Here is a 15,661-nt window from a genome sequence, read left to right as displayed (position 1 = left end):
TTCCTTTTCCCCAGAGAAAGGAACTGTGATGTTCTTGGTTTTTCTTATTCTAAGTCATGGCCTTTCGAGGATCCCTGGTGTATGAACAGTTCAGCGGTGAAGAGTTCTTACATCCATTCTTACAGTCGGTGTTCTTGATTCCCAATGAATGAGAGGTCACCACAGTGTTGATCTGAGAAAGTTTGAGTACCAGCCTGTTCTCAGCCCGCCACTGCTGCTTGCTGCCCACCCAGTAGACAGAATGAGAAAAACCATGCGGCAGGCATTGCCGGCTGCATTTTGAAGGAGCAAAGTTTTGTATCTACCTTTAGGGCCTTTTGCGCAGATTCACTGGATCCAATTGCGATCAGGTTAGGCCCAGCCATGCTGCAGAAACTCTTCAAATGCAAAGCATCAGCCACTGGGACTGTGGAGACGGCATAGTCCTATGTGCGTAATAGAAACAAGCAGTTTGGCATTGCAGAATAGTTCTAAAACTGATTTAACCCTGCCCCAAACATGGCTGTTTCTAGGGTGGCTACCAAGGGCCCTGAATATCGGAAGAAAAACTGGGATCTGTAGGTTTTGGTGTTGCCAGTTAAATAAAGACTATTTAGACTACTCCCACCGCCCCCCCCCCCCCCCCGCGAAAGAGAGTGAGCACATGCATGGGGGTAGGGAGGGGCAGAGGTGGAAGGGGAGAGAATCTTAAGTGGGCTCCATGCTGGGCATCCAAGTTGAGCTCCATCTCAGGACCCTGAGATCAGTCATGACCTGAGCCAAAATCAAGAGTTGGACACTTAGCTGACTTAGCCACCCAGGCACCCCAATAGAGACTACTTTTAAGAAGAAAGTGCTGAGCCTGCTTCCAGATATGTGATTATGTCAACAGCTAGATTTGCTGGTTGATCCATGGAGTGGGTTACTCTGGAAAGTTATGTCGGAATATCCTGTGCAAACTAGAGCCTCATGTCCTCAAGGGTAGAAGAGCTTCCTACACAGTCCGGTGAGCCAAGCCAATCTATTAATAATCAATGGAGTAAAGGGACCTTGAGAAGATATGTAATATCTAGACCAGTTTCCAGCACATAGTAGGTACTAAGTACAAGTGATCCTTGATTCCACTGTGAAAAATCCATGTTTCATGTTTGAGTCAGCAGGGTCTCCAGATTTTGGGGGACGTCATTTATTGTGCAGGAAATCTGTCAGGTAGCTGCATGATTTTACAGTGGGGAAAAAAACAGAAGATGTCCAAAACCTTGTCTTTTATGGCTATGGTAGCTCAATGCAGCCTATTTATTGAGAAATCTGAGTTTGACAGCTCTTAAAACTTCTAGCAAATGTACTAATATTAAAAATTATTTTGCAGAGCTGGTAACATATAGATACCATTATTCATGACATGCTGATTCAATGTGTCTATGAATGCTTATTAATTATTGTATACCAGGCATCAATGGTCTAACTTTACCTACCTTAAAAGTATCGGCCAAGATTTCAGCACCTCGTTGATTTGTCCTTTTGGAAAGGCCAACAAAAAATTCTCTGCCTATAATAAATGTCATGGAACACAGTGAGTACATGGCACCAGTGATGGCATACTGTTTCTTTATCTGTAAATAATAAAGTTAAAGCATCACACAGTTCTTTCCTACCACAGAAGGAAGAGAGCTTATACTCTACTCTCTTTATACAGATCTGATTTCAAACTACCATCCTTAGAAAGAAACTTTTTCAAAGTCACAGAGGGGGAAAGTAGAATAGTGGCTTCCATGGTCTCAGGGGAGGAGAAACTGGGAAGTCAGTGTGGTAGGTATGAAGTTTCAGTGTGTGAAGGTGAAAATGTGCTGGACATGGATGGTGGTGATGGTTGCACACTGAACTATACACTTAAAAATAATTAAATGATAGGTTTTATGTCTTATAATTTTAGTACAATAAAAGAATGAATGTTCCACTTAGGAAATAACAAAATTAAACATCTTCATGTGTAATAAAAAATTAAGTAATTGCAATGACAAAATTAAGTAACTTGCAATGACAAGTTAGTAATGCTTCCCCTTTTTTCCCTAAAAGAATAATATCACATACTCATGATGAAGTCAGATTCCTTTTCTTATAATGATGATGTAAAGGTTGAGGAAACTATATGCATAAAGGGAGTTTAGGGATGACTGGTCTTTAGGCCTGACCTCTAAAGAGATGTCCTTAAAACTCTTATTTGTTGTTTCAAGTCAAAATGTCAGAAATACCTATTTTGCAAAGGAGGATGGAACTTTCTAGTCATTTGGCTTTTCTGAAATTTCATAAATTTTCTTCTCAGAAGGCAAAACATCAAGTAAAAATGGTCCCCTGGTGAGAGGCAAGCAAACAATTATAGTAGATAATATTAAACAATATATAACTGTGAGGATTCTTAACTTTTTCATTTTTTGAAAAAGAATTCTACATGTAATGTGAAAACATATTCAAAGAGAAATCAGTATATTTTGATCCAGAACATTAAAGTATAAAAAGCAAAATCATGTAGAAAGAATTGCTTGATAGACTTTACAAATGTTATAACATTAATCCTCATGATGTCCTTAAAAAAGAAGTAAATGACCCAGGTCAAATGACATTATGATAACTTCCAAAGGCTTATGCTTTTGGCAGACAGAGGACACTTTGGTGGCACATTGACAGGCTTTTGTTTTTGTTTTGTTTGTTAATGGTGTGTCTGTGTTGTTCCTTGAGAAAACTCAACTACCTACAAATCTAAGGGAAAGATATTTTATCTGAGAAAAGTATAATTTTATTTAAAAATCAGCTGGGGGTCCCTGGGTGGCTCAGTGGGATAAAACCAATACCTTCAGCTCAGTTCATGATTCCAGGGTCCTAGGATCGAGCCCCACATTGGGTTTTCTGCTTAGCAGGGAGCCTAATTCCTTCCTTCTCTCTCTCTCTCTGCCTGCCTCTCTGCCTACTTGAGATCTCTGTCTGTCAAATAAATAAATAAAATCTTTTTAAAATATCAGCTGAAATTTTAAAAATTTCCTTAATTATTCTAGATAAAAATAGATTTATATATAATTTTTTAGGAAAAAATTTAGTGGATTAAGCAAATTTAAACAAATTTATAAGAGGGCATGTGCACTATTTTTATTTTAAAAGACTAAGGTAGCAAAGCACAAAGAAAAGCAAACTGCCTATCTCTTTAAAAAGTCAGTTAGACTTCTGTTTCTGGCAGTATGGTAGACTATATCCCCTAAATGGCCTTTCTTTTTTTTAAGATTGCATTTATTTGACAGAGAGAGAGAGAGAGAGCACAAGAAGAGAGGAGGGAAAGGAAGAAGCAGGCTCTCCACTGAGCAGGGAGCCCACGTGGGGCTCAATCCCAGGACCTTGGGATCATGACCCAAGCCGAAGGCAGATGCTTAACCGACTGAGACACCCAGGCACCCCCCAATTCCTAAATAGTCTTTCTGATGGAAATAAAAGAACTTCTGGAACTGAAATATCAAAAAACATTTTTGTTGTTGTTGGGTCTGTTATGTCGACTTTCTCTGTTATCAGTTCCCCCTTTCCCATGTCATTTGACCTACTGATGATCCTACTTTCTGGATCTGATTGGTTGTTTCCCTGTGTATCATCTAACATGAAACTGTTCCTTTGTCCTTTGTATGTTCAGTAAGATGATAGTTTCATGGAGATGTTTAACTAGATTCTTGTTAAAAATTTTTTCTTTGCTAGGACTACTTCAGAGGTGGGGCTGTACTGTTGTATCACATCATGAAGCACATGACTGACAGCCACATTGTCGGTGATACCAGAATAATCTGTGTGTTCAAGGGGTATCAGTCTGATCCATCCATTGTAAAACTCCCCATTAAGCTTTCATATAAAGGTTTTAATAGCCTTGGGTGATCATTACATAGATCCATTATTTTATTAGGGATCTACATTTACTGACTAGAATTCTTAAAAAAAAAAAACAACCAAAAACCAAACACTTTCTCAATCAAGTATTTGGTCACTTGAAATAGAATTAGTAAAGGAAAGATAGCTAAATGCCTGAATCTTTCCTTCACTTATTAACTATCAGAGTAATAAGATGGCATCTCCAAGAACTTACAATAATGACTGATATGTTTTTTATATAACACCATTACCCATAAATGAGTCAGAGAATAAATCATAATGGAAACTGGAAGACATTTAAAACTAATGATAACAAATATATATCAAAACACAAAGGATTCAATTAAAGCAGTACTTGAAGGGAAAGTTATACAGCTCTAGCTGCTTGCCTTAAGATGAGAAAAGGTTCAACATTAAAGAGACAAACTTCCAAATTCAAATTTTAAGAAAAAAGGAACAGAATAAAAACAAAGAAATTTGAGGGAAAGAATTAAGGACAGAAACTGGAAGAGGAAAGGAAATATATGAGACAGAGAGAATTCAACAAAGCCCAAAATTGGTTCTTTGAAAAGATGAATGAAAATGAAAGATCTCTGGGGTGCCCAAGTGGCTCAGTGGGTTAAGCCGCTGCCTTTTGCTCAGGTCATGATCTCGGGGTCCTGGGATTGAGTCCCACATTGGGCTCTCAGCTCAGCAGGGAGCCTGCTTTCCCCACCCCTTTTTTGCCTGCCTCTCTGCCTACTTGTGATCTCTGTCTGTCAAATGAATAAATTTTAAAAAATCTTAAAAAAAAAAAGAAAGATCTCTGACATAAAAGAAAAAAAGAGAAGGCATAAGTAAACATTAAGAATGAAAAGAGGACATAGCTATAATGCTGTGAAGTTTAAACAGATATTAAGAAGATATGAAGAAGTTTATACCCAACATTTTGAAAACTTAGATAAAATATGAGAAAACGGAATTCACAAAAGCTGACTCAGAAAACACTCAATAGACATGGAACCATTAAAGGAATGGAGTCCGTTTAAAATCTCCTCACAAGGAAAGTACCTGGCCAACAGGGTCTGTTTATAGGTAAGTTCTCCCAAAGTTCAAGGAATGCACAATTTAAATAGTACTGATTCTAGAGAACAGAAACATAGGAAATATTCCCTAATACATGTTATGAGGTTAAGATATTTCTTTTTTCAAAGCCAGAAAAGGAAAGCAAGCAAGAAAAATTACAGGCCACAAAAACAAAACTCTCAAAAAAAAAAATTAACAAACGAAATCCAGCACTGTAGCAGAAAGAGAGTATATCAAAGCGGAGTTTGACTTCAGCCCAGGGATGAAAGACTGATCCAATATCAGCAAGATCAATTAGTGCAATTAACCACATCAATAGATTCAAGGAGAAGATCATATACATTTCACTGGAGCAAAAAGAGTTTATCACCTGAAACTCCATTTCTAGCTGTTTACTTTAAAGAAATTCTTATACACATTCCCAAGACACACACATAAGAACGTCCATAGCATCACTGAAGATGATTGAAAAAAACTGGAAAACACTCAAATATCCATCAGTAATAGAATGAATAAATGTATTGTGGAAATTCTTAACCATAGAATACCACACAGCAGTGAAGACAAAGAGCTATAGCTAGAAGCATCGAGCTAGAGCAAAAGCAGAAAAATCACAGACTAGTTCCTAGAGTATAGACAAGCAAAACTAAACAACATGTAATTTAGATTGAGGCAAAAGTCGAAGGTACTGATTAATACAAAATGCAGGACAGGCTGAGAGGAGAGGGGCTCCTATGGTCGTGGCAATATTCTATTTCTTAAGGCCAGGTGGCAGACAGCAGGTGCTCATTTTATCATTGGTCTTTAAAGTGTGCATAGACATTTACAACTCTTTTTTTTTATTTGCTCCATATTTCACAAAAATAAAAAAAAAATGAAAATAGAGATAAGCTGATGTCCATTTCAGAGGAATAGGATTGCAATAATTTCTGACAGTAGCTGCTGGCCTGACTCATAAGATTCCCAGTGGAACTGGAGTTGGATAGCTGCTTTCCTTCTGTCCACTTCTTGATCGACTATTAATGAAGCTCTGAGTTACAAAGGGAAGAGGACCCAGAACACATGGAAAGTGCTACAGATTTTCTTCCTTTCCCAACTCTTCTGAATCAAAAAATTGAGTGGTGAGGGTTGCACAATAGGGTAAATGTGGTTAGTGCCACTTGAACTGTATACTTAAAAATGGTTAAGATGACAAACTTCACGTTTTATGTATTTTACCACAATTAAGAAAGGAAAAGAAAAAATTGAGAAGTAGGAAACAGAAGGCAGGACCAGGCATCAGGCATGAATGAAGTGCCAAGCAGATGTTCCAACATGATCTCAGTTTTGAATAAAAGAACTTTCAAGATATTAACTTAAGGATTGAATATTACCAAAATAAGCTTACAGATAGTGTCAAAGGCAAGCCTCACTACTTAGGTACCTAATGAGAAGTTGAGGCAAAAACACCAGGATTGAAATGTTATGGAAAGATCTCTGACCAAAGGAAGAGGTTCCTGTAGAATAGGCTGAGCCAAAACATGAGAAGATTTTAGGGAATCTGTTCAGCTCAGCTGTTAAACAGCTAAATGGCTGTGAACACAGCTTGTTTTAAAACACACTTCAAATATTATCAGTACCTGCTTATAAGAAGTTATTTATTATTTATTATATGGCTCTGTTCTGGTAAAAAAAAAAAAAAAGAGTTTTATTGTAAGGAAGCATGATTTACACATCTAGCTTTTCACAAAAGCCTATTTTCTAAGAGAAACAGGCTGTTGTTCTGTGCTGCCATCTTAATCTCACAAAACAAACTGAGAGTTGCTGGGGGGAGGGGGTTTGGGAGAAGGGGGTGGGATTATGGACATTGGGGAGGGTATGTGCTTTGGTGAGTGCTGTGAAGTGTGTAAACCTGGTGATTCACAGACCTGTACCCCTGGGGATAAAAATATATGTTTATAAAAAATAAAAAATTATAAAATTAAAAAAAAAAAAAAGAATGAAAAGTGCCATCAATGGGAGACACAAAGAATATTCCAAGGGAAACTTACTAGGCAGATTTGGAAGAATGCCTGAGTCTGCTTGGACATGGCCAGAGTTGAGAATGCAGCATAGGCCTCCCTGATCCCCTGTTCTGTGTTCTTATGGCTCAGTGGGTGTACACTTCATGCCCCAGAGGCAGGGCCATTGCCTGTGACAACAGTAGCCCAGGTCGTGCACTGCACAACTCCAGGGGGGTACTATTCATAAGCCTGTGATAAGAATGGTGCCACCTGGAGCTCAGCGACACAGTGGCCCCACCCATAGGTATGTGACACTGAGCAAGGGACTACGCAAATATCACAGAATAAATACCTCTCCTCCTCCTAGAACATTAATTATATCAAAATGTAAGTAACACAAAACAGTACGTTTAGATTAAAATGAAGATGGTTATATTTTCTCTCTATATAAGGGATTCAATATAAAATTCACATCAGCCAAATATTAGACTTCTAAGAAGCTTCATATTTTCAATGGGGCCACCTGGGCTACATTTGCAAATCCCTGGGAACCAGCGCTTGCTGGCAGGGTTACATCTATGAAACAGGTATTGATTCTCTGACATTCAGGGTAAAATAAACTCTCACTATAAATTAAAAATTATTATTGATTGTCTTGCTTATCAGTATAACTAGGATGAATCTGGGGATCCAAATTTTAGGATGTGACTTTTGCAAAACAGTAATACGACCATAAATAGCTGGAAAGGTTAAATGCTACAATTACTGTTTCTTTCTCTCTCTCTCTTTTTTAAAGATTTTATTTATTTATTTGACAGACAGAGATCACAAGTAGGCAGAGAGGCAGGCAGAGACAGAGGAGGAAGCAGGCTCCCCACCAAGCAGAGAGCCCAATGCAGGGCTCGATCCCAGAACCCTGGGAACATGACCTGAGAAGGCAGAGGCTTTAACCCACTGAGCCACCCAGGCGCCCCTAATTACTGTTTCTTTAACAGCAATAATATACCCACTATAAAAATTGATTCTAGTTAGATACAAAATAATATTAACTGTTTTAATTTGGTTGAGTTCTGCTATTATTCATCTGGCATTGAAGCCAAATCAATTTGCACTGAAAATTATTTAAATTCATCTTGCTGTCCGGGCAAGAAAGTTATTTGTAAATGACACATCTTGAATTAAGAAACTTTTAAATACAAACCAGATATAATAACACACGATGCAAAACTATGCAACCCACATGCTCAAAGTATAAAATATAGTAGATGAAATCTACAAAATGATAGGTACACACTGATAACAATTTTGTAAAAAATACGATAGATGGCATGCGTACAAAAGTACTAAAAGGACATGCACCCAAATGTTGAAATGATTATCTTTCAATGAAAGGTCATTTTCACTTCATTCTCTTTTGTGCTTTCCAGTATTTTCCAAATTCCTTCAGTATTTTTCAAATTCCCTACAGTTAGCATTTTCCCCTTGGTAATTAAAACAAAACAAAACAAAAACCCCTACAGTTAAATAATACAAGCCAGGTATCAGAAACAGTTTTGGATAAGAGAAAGTGAGGATGAAGATACCTGTGAATAAGACGTCTCCACCATCTAAGGTTGCATTTTCGTCTTTCATCTCTACTAGATTAAGCTGAAGTTTTTCTAATGCTTCTTTCATCATGTCAACCTGTTGAAAATAAAATGATTCAGATTGATATCCTACCATTTTCTAACAACAAAACTAATCATCTAAAACTTCTGAACACTGAATCATGTTCTTACGTACATAAGTGCGCACGCGCGCGCACACACACACACACACACACACACACACACACCCTATGAATATATGAGTATACGTAGTTTGGACTTGCAATGACCATTTGCAAGAGAATAAATTATGTATTAGAAATTGTCCATTTTGTCTCTGTCGAGTCCATGCTAAAGTCAGTATTTTTCTGTTGGAGGCTAAGTAGGGCACTGTTGGAGGCTGACTAGTTAGGACACTGTTGCAAGGCTGGCTAGTTAACAGCATATGAGTCAAGGACGGTGTAGGGCAAAACACATCCTCCTATTCTTGTCGGAAATTACAAGATTTAATTTTAAACCTTAAGTCAGTCAGTCAGTCAGTCAGTCAGTCTTTCAGTGTCTTATGTACACTGAGGAATATATGGAAGAAATATCAAAGATAATAATTAGCAACTTGAAATCTCAGCTCACAGGCCAGTCATTGTTGTGTTCAAATATTTTTTTAAAATGTCAGAACATTTAAGGATTCTCTGTAAGTCTGAACTGCTAATTAAATTTAATCTAGGGGTGCTTAACAAATACAATAATTGCAATCAAACCAATGAATACTTGAAAAATGAATTTCAGGGACTTTGTAGGATTGCAGGGTATAGTCTAAAGCACAGAGATATTCTGGGCTGAATTAGGGAATACTTCCAGTGAGGTTTATTTTTAACGCAAGAAAAAAGTTTAAGGCATAACAAATGTCCTTTGGAATTCACAGTTTAATTCAAGTCCTTCCAGCAGCTCGACAATTTAAATATTTCTGTAGGTCTGAATAACCTTTGACATGGTGAAGACATGCATCGAGAAAACATGAATAGGGGCGGAAGGGAAAACAAGAGATCACATGATACTGAGAAAAGGAGGTAGTTCTGCCAAAATACAGCATGCCCAGGACACATACTGAATTGTCAATGAAGAGTTAGGAGTCACAACTACAGGAGAGTAACTTCTGAAGTAATAAAAATACAGAACTATTCTGACAACAAGGGTGACATTCACACAGTCAAGAAGAAAAGAGGATACAAATTAAAATAAATATATCATCTCAGCCTTGTCCTGGAACTCATGTAAAAATTCCACAAACCAGAGTGACTCAGAACAATAAAAAATTATTTCCATGGACAAAATGGTCTTCATGTTGTAATAAATATATCTAGTGTTCTCTTAGCGGAATAGGTTTTTCTATATAACAGGAAGGGGAATCATTACTGTAGCATAAAAAAAAGAAACAAAATAACCTTTACCATGGCTTGCAGTGCTATGGTGAATGCAAGAAAACACACAACTGTTTCCTTCGAGCATCTGCCTCTGGGACTAGGGGAAATTCTCTGAGCTTGGAGAGAGATTTTTAGAATGCAGTCACTGTACCTTTGGTCTCTCTTGTGATGCTATTGCTTCTATTGTACTTAATACTTCAAAAATTACTAGGAATACAGCAATAACATGTATTTTGGTCTGAAAAATGCATATGTAACTTTGTTCGATTCTTAAGAGTTTCAAGAGGAACTTTATTCAATTCTTGGGAGTTTAAAGAGAACTGAAGTAGGGAGGCTGATATATACCAGTTTCAGAAACATCGTATTTCTTTAAAAGTCCTGTGTCTTTCAAATTAAAGTTTTAGAGGATAAAATGCTTGTGGTTTCTTAAAAGTTAAAACAGCTGCACCAGTATGAAAAAACTGGATTTTGCGCAAGGCCTGTACTTCTTTTTCTCCTTAAACATTCAGTCACATCTATATAAACAAAATCTTCAGGATAGGTCCACAACACAAACATTGATGATACCATATTGCTTTCAGAGTTAAGGGTATGGACAAGTTTAAAAATTTGTTAAATGTCAAGTAAATATTCTGAGGACTGTAGAACCATAGGGCATCAAATCGGCAATGCTAACTCCAGGGAAATTTCTGGTGAAGAAACAAGAGAGGCTGAACCTGGAGGCTGTGCATGGACAACCGCAAACTCTTGGCACAGCAGTTCTGCAAAGCACACCAACTCAGCGGCAAACAAGGCCTGGTATTGCCCTGATACCCGGACCCAGAGCGAGTCAGTTATCCAGGCAGTTAGAATACTAAATGTAACTATATTAGTGGGAATTTTTGCAGGAAAAGATCCAAACCATGAGCCTTCAAAGAAACTGCCCGTTTTGCGGTTACATAGCCATGGTTAATGTTGACTTAATTAACTTTCAAGGGGGAAAAAAAAAAGTCTAAACAACACACCCACTTTTCACTGAGACACTAACCTTGCAGAGGGGAATTTAGCATTACTCACGGTGGAGAGAAACTGTCAGACAAACAGCATTAGCTTTAAAGGTTGAGTTGAATAGTTCACTTTACCCCCATGAAATGAGAAATAAAAGGGTAAATTAGAGAAACAGCCTTAATTTAAAGCCTACCAATATTATTTTCATACTCTAAAGATTGGCCAGGACTTTCTTCCTCCTCTCTTCACTCTGCATGCACTTTGTTTCATTCTTTTACTCTGTACTCCCATTTCTTTTTGCCCCCTCTCTGCTACTCCCAAACTTTGCCAAAGATTCCTTCCCTGACCACAGTGGGTTCAGACCATCTCTGTGGCTTCTGACCATCCAACCCGCATGTCTTTCTCAAGAGCTGGTACTAGTATTGAGGTCATTATTGTTTCCTTTTCTTCTTCCTTCCCTCTCCCACCTTTTTTTCTTCTTTCTTTTTTTATCCCTGGAGTACTATTGTCAAAAACTGTGGAGCTCTTGGAGTTACACAGAATGCCCTGGGAATGTCTGTATAGTGTAGTGTTATCCACTAGGACCTGGGATTCAAATGCTGCTCAGCTACTCATTAGCCAGAGACAGCTTGTTTAACATTCTGGGCCTCAGTTTTCTCATCTTTAAAACCAGTGGTTAGTTATAATAGTATCAACTTTCTTGGCTCCTCCTGATGTTGAAACAGATGCAAAGCACTTAGCACATTGTTATTGCTCAATAAATATTGGATAGGACTTCTATCATTTTGATGAATATCGGCTTATGTGGACCCAAGGATAAATACTTGTACTATGAAACTGACTGACAAAAGAAACCTGTTACTTCTTACATTTGGACACATTTCTTATGTTTTACCCATATGACAGGTCCCATCTGCTTTCCAGTGAATTCAAATTATAGTCTTTCTACAAAGCCAATGTAAAGTTAGAGCACATACCCTGAAGACACTGAAATTTAAATCATGACAGTTTGATTTCCTCCCAGCTCCTGGAATCTGTCAGGCTATGTGGCAGATTTCTTGTATAATCTCTGCTTTAAAACAGCCCCCTGGACGTACTACATAAGGTGGGAAGTGGGTCTGTCTGGTAAGATGTCCCACAGGACTCAAAGAAGCGTCAGCCAAGATGATACAGAATGATTTGGTTCCTGAAGATAAGACCATTGTAAAAGAATCTAAAGAATTCCCTCTCTTTGTCAATGCCCAGTCCCTTTTCCTCCATTTCCTATCCTACTCTCTTCTCATTTTCTTTCACAGCCCTCATTTCTGTTCCCTCATTTGTCCTTCATCTTTATGTCATCACCCTGTCTTCTTATTTCACTCCTTTTGTGTTCTCACGGTGAATGGAAAGAATTGGGGATTAGGTATGTTACTTGGGACGAGTTATACTTTCTGAGCCTCAGTTTCCTAAGCTGCAAATGGGATAGTGTTTTCTAACAGGGTTTATGTAAGAAATAAGCTAATACATAGTGCCGGCCGCATTACACTCAAAACCAGTGGTTGCTGATGTTATTGTTTTGCCCTAAATTAGTGCTTGGTTTGGATTCTGGCTACCTTTCAAAAAAAAAGACAAAAATAAACCATTCGACCCCAACTCTTCTTTGCTTCATGCAAAATTTCCCCCAGATACAAAATACTAAAACATATATAAAACCTTACACCTTTTTATTGGGAGGTTATATTCACAATAGCTTGCAAGAGCCCTGTCATTAGTTCAATATTCTTTACTTAGATGGTGGCATTTTCCAGTTGGCCCTGTCCAAAGTTGTCTTTGCTGCCTATTTTCAACTATGTCCACTTCAAATGTTCCACATCTTCACTTTGGATGTCGTGAATGTGCTCACAGGGGCTGATGAACAGTTTTGTGCTGTGATTCCATCAAGAGCCTGCACCAACTTGTTTGCCAAACTGCTTTCCTTTAGCTGATTCTGCTCAATGGGGTTCCAGATGTTATGACTACAAATGAGGGCCTTGGCATTGGCTTGTCTGTGGCCGATATGTCTCTGTCCCTCACAGACCTGCCATGTGTTGGGAGCTATGTTATCAACACTATTACCACTAGATTTTCAATGCCTATTTCTATGTTCCAAGTCCCTTTATTACTCATCATATTCTAAAAGCTTTAAAATTATACTGTCATCTTAATCATACTCTATCTAGCTCTTAAAAGCTGAATAGCAGCAGCATGGTTTTGTTGGTAGTAAATAGTTTCATTTTCTCAATTTGTTGCTGATTTTGTTTTGCCTTTAAATGTTAAGTGTGACATGTAGATAATGCTGAGGGAGCATTATCTGGTGGAGACTTAATGTCTTTATCATGCTTTTATGTATCTTTCTCATTTAATCAACAATTCAGTTCAACAAACATTTAGTAGATGCCAACTTTTTTTTACAATGAATCTTGGAACACTGAAAAATAAAATAAAATAAAATAAAATAAAATAAAATAAAATAAAATAAAATAAAATAAAAATAAACAAATAAACTTTAATGTAAAAAAGAAAATCAAGCTACAAATATTTAGAAAAACGCAAAAGCAGTCTCTGTTCCTGGGAAGATAACAGGCCAGTGGGGGTGGATATACCTTATGGATATTGGTGATAATGAAATACTTGTTGGTGATGGTAGTAAGGATAGACATTAGTATACTCATTTTACATATGAGTAAACTAGGCTAAAGGAGGTTGACTGATTTGCTAAGTCAAGCCTCCTGAGTCCATGCTCATTCTTATGTTCAAATTCACTGCACTGTGTGATTATGTTTTTCCTGAAGTCTCATCACAAAGCAAAGCCCACATCAGAATTGCAGCTCATGCCTTCTGTTTTCCACCTCTGTAAATTTAAGTCCACTTGGTATTATAAGATCCTATTCCAGGTGACTCCAGATTCCATGATCTCTTCATTTCAGAGATGAGTGACATTTCTGTATATTAGGGCCTTAGGATGCTAAGGTACAGTATAATTAAAATGCTAAGTAATAGGAACAGAATGTATGAACCACATCGAGAAGGCTCACCAATGACAGCTTACACATAAATCCCCCTACCCCCAACTTTGGGATGCCTGAGGTTTGTTCAGTGGTTTACTCCTGAACTTTTCCACATGTGCTAATTAAATTACTAAAACTAACCAGACCAAAAAAAAAAAAAAAAAAAGATCAAGGGGAGGTTTAACATACTAAATGACTCGGTCTTAAAAATTCCTAAATAGGAATATATTGGAATCCTTTGTTGTTAGAAGGACAAAACTCTAAGGAGAAATTTAATTAACAATGATAACAGCAAACATTTATGTAGTCATCCTATGTATCAGACACTCTCTTAAGAAATCATATTTAACTAATCGAACCCTCATAATCTAATGAAACAAGTATAAGCATTACTTCTGATTTAGAGATGAGGAAGCAGAGACATAGTAGGTGACTCGTCCAAGGTCTTCTAGCAGCAGAGCTGACATCTGAACTCAGAGAGCTTTACTCTGAAGTTTGAGTTCTTTCCTATACATCTTGTCACTAACAACAAGATCATTTATGTATCTATTATGTAGTCAAATGAAAAATATGTATTAGAAAAGATTGTGAGCATCTATAATACCATTAAAAACAGATTATGTTCACTTTATTTATTTGAACAAAAATGTGTACTCAGACATTCTGGTGGAATGGGAGTTGGTGGGGTGGGTGGAGGCCACATACTGTGGTAACATGAACTTACGTCTGGTTTCTAAAGATCCTAAATTTTGTTTTCCTAAGCAAATACAAGCTAATGAATTTTGGGAGCCATACTTCATCCTCCTAATTTCTAGATCAGATTATGAGAAAGAGTTATTTGCAGAGGAATCTTTAGACAGTCAACAAATGGATCTTAATTACAGTAAGATTACAAAAGCACACAGGCATGAAGATAAACACCAAACCATGTCACCATACCCATTCCAAATCAGTTCAATCAACTGGGAAAGATTCTGAGAATCTACCACATTGGGAAGTATGGAGGAAGAACTCTAAGATGCCCAAGACTACCACCACCTGATGTATATGCCATGCACAAATCTCTCCCTTTGGGTGTTGAAAGAACATATAAATATGATGATGAGATATCACTCCTGTGATTAGGCATGTTTTATGTCACAGGTAAGGATATTTTGCAGATGCAACTGAGTCTCCAATCAGTTGACCTAGATTAATCAAAAGGAAGGTTATCTTAGGTGGGCCTGACCAAATAAGTGAGCCCTTAAAAGGGAGTTTACAGGTCAAAGACAAAGAAGTCAGAGAGATGTTGTTCTATTAGTCTGGAAAAAAGCAAACAGCCATATTGAGAACTGCCTATAGAGCAGCCTCTAGGAACTAAGAGCAACTCCTAGTTAACAGCAGCAAAAAAACAAGGATCCTACAACCACAAGGGACTGAATTTAGCCTACAACCTGAATGGGCTTGGAAGATGATCTAAACTTCAGATGAGACCAGAGCCCTGCCAACAACCAGGCATGCCATGCCCAGACTGCCAATCTGTGAAATCTGTGAGATAATAAGTAGGTATTCTTTTAAGTGCTATGTTTATGGTAAGCATTTACACATCAATAGAAAACGAATACAGGAAGCCCCAAATTTAAATATATTTTATTTTAAAAATTTATTTATAATGGCCTTTGGTCAGAAGCAAAATGTTAAGCTGTTTATTTCCAAGTTGTTTGTCCAGAATATGG

The 15,661-nt window shown here is 37.5% G+C and overlaps 1 protein-coding gene across 2 annotated transcripts in view; it reads right to left on the bottom strand.

Moving 5' to 3' along the window:
- DDAH1 (dimethylarginine dimethylaminohydrolase 1) overlaps positions 1 to 15,661 on the bottom strand; it is a 134,715-nt gene that overhangs the window by 32,053 nt on the left and 87,001 nt on the right. For both annotated transcript variants that reach the window (XM_032302590.1, XM_032302591.1), the window contains exons 2-4: positions 8,510 to 8,609; positions 1,455 to 1,528; positions 306 to 425 (exon numbers count right to left, since the gene is read on the bottom strand). In XM_032302590.1, the coding sequence (XP_032158481.1) occupies positions 306 to 425; positions 1,455 to 1,528; positions 8,510 to 8,609 (294 nt within the window). The remainder of the gene's footprint in view (positions 1 to 305; positions 426 to 1,454; positions 1,529 to 8,509; positions 8,610 to 15,661) is intronic.

This window comes from Mustela erminea, chromosome 10, assembly GCF_009829155.1.
Source record: "Mustela erminea isolate mMusErm1 chromosome 10, mMusErm1.Pri, whole genome shotgun sequence".
NCBI classification, from domain to species: Eukaryota; Metazoa; Chordata; class Mammalia; order Carnivora; family Mustelidae; genus Mustela; species Mustela erminea.
The sequence above is the reverse complement of the archived record's forward strand: the minus strand, read 5'-3'. Positions and strand labels throughout refer to the sequence as shown.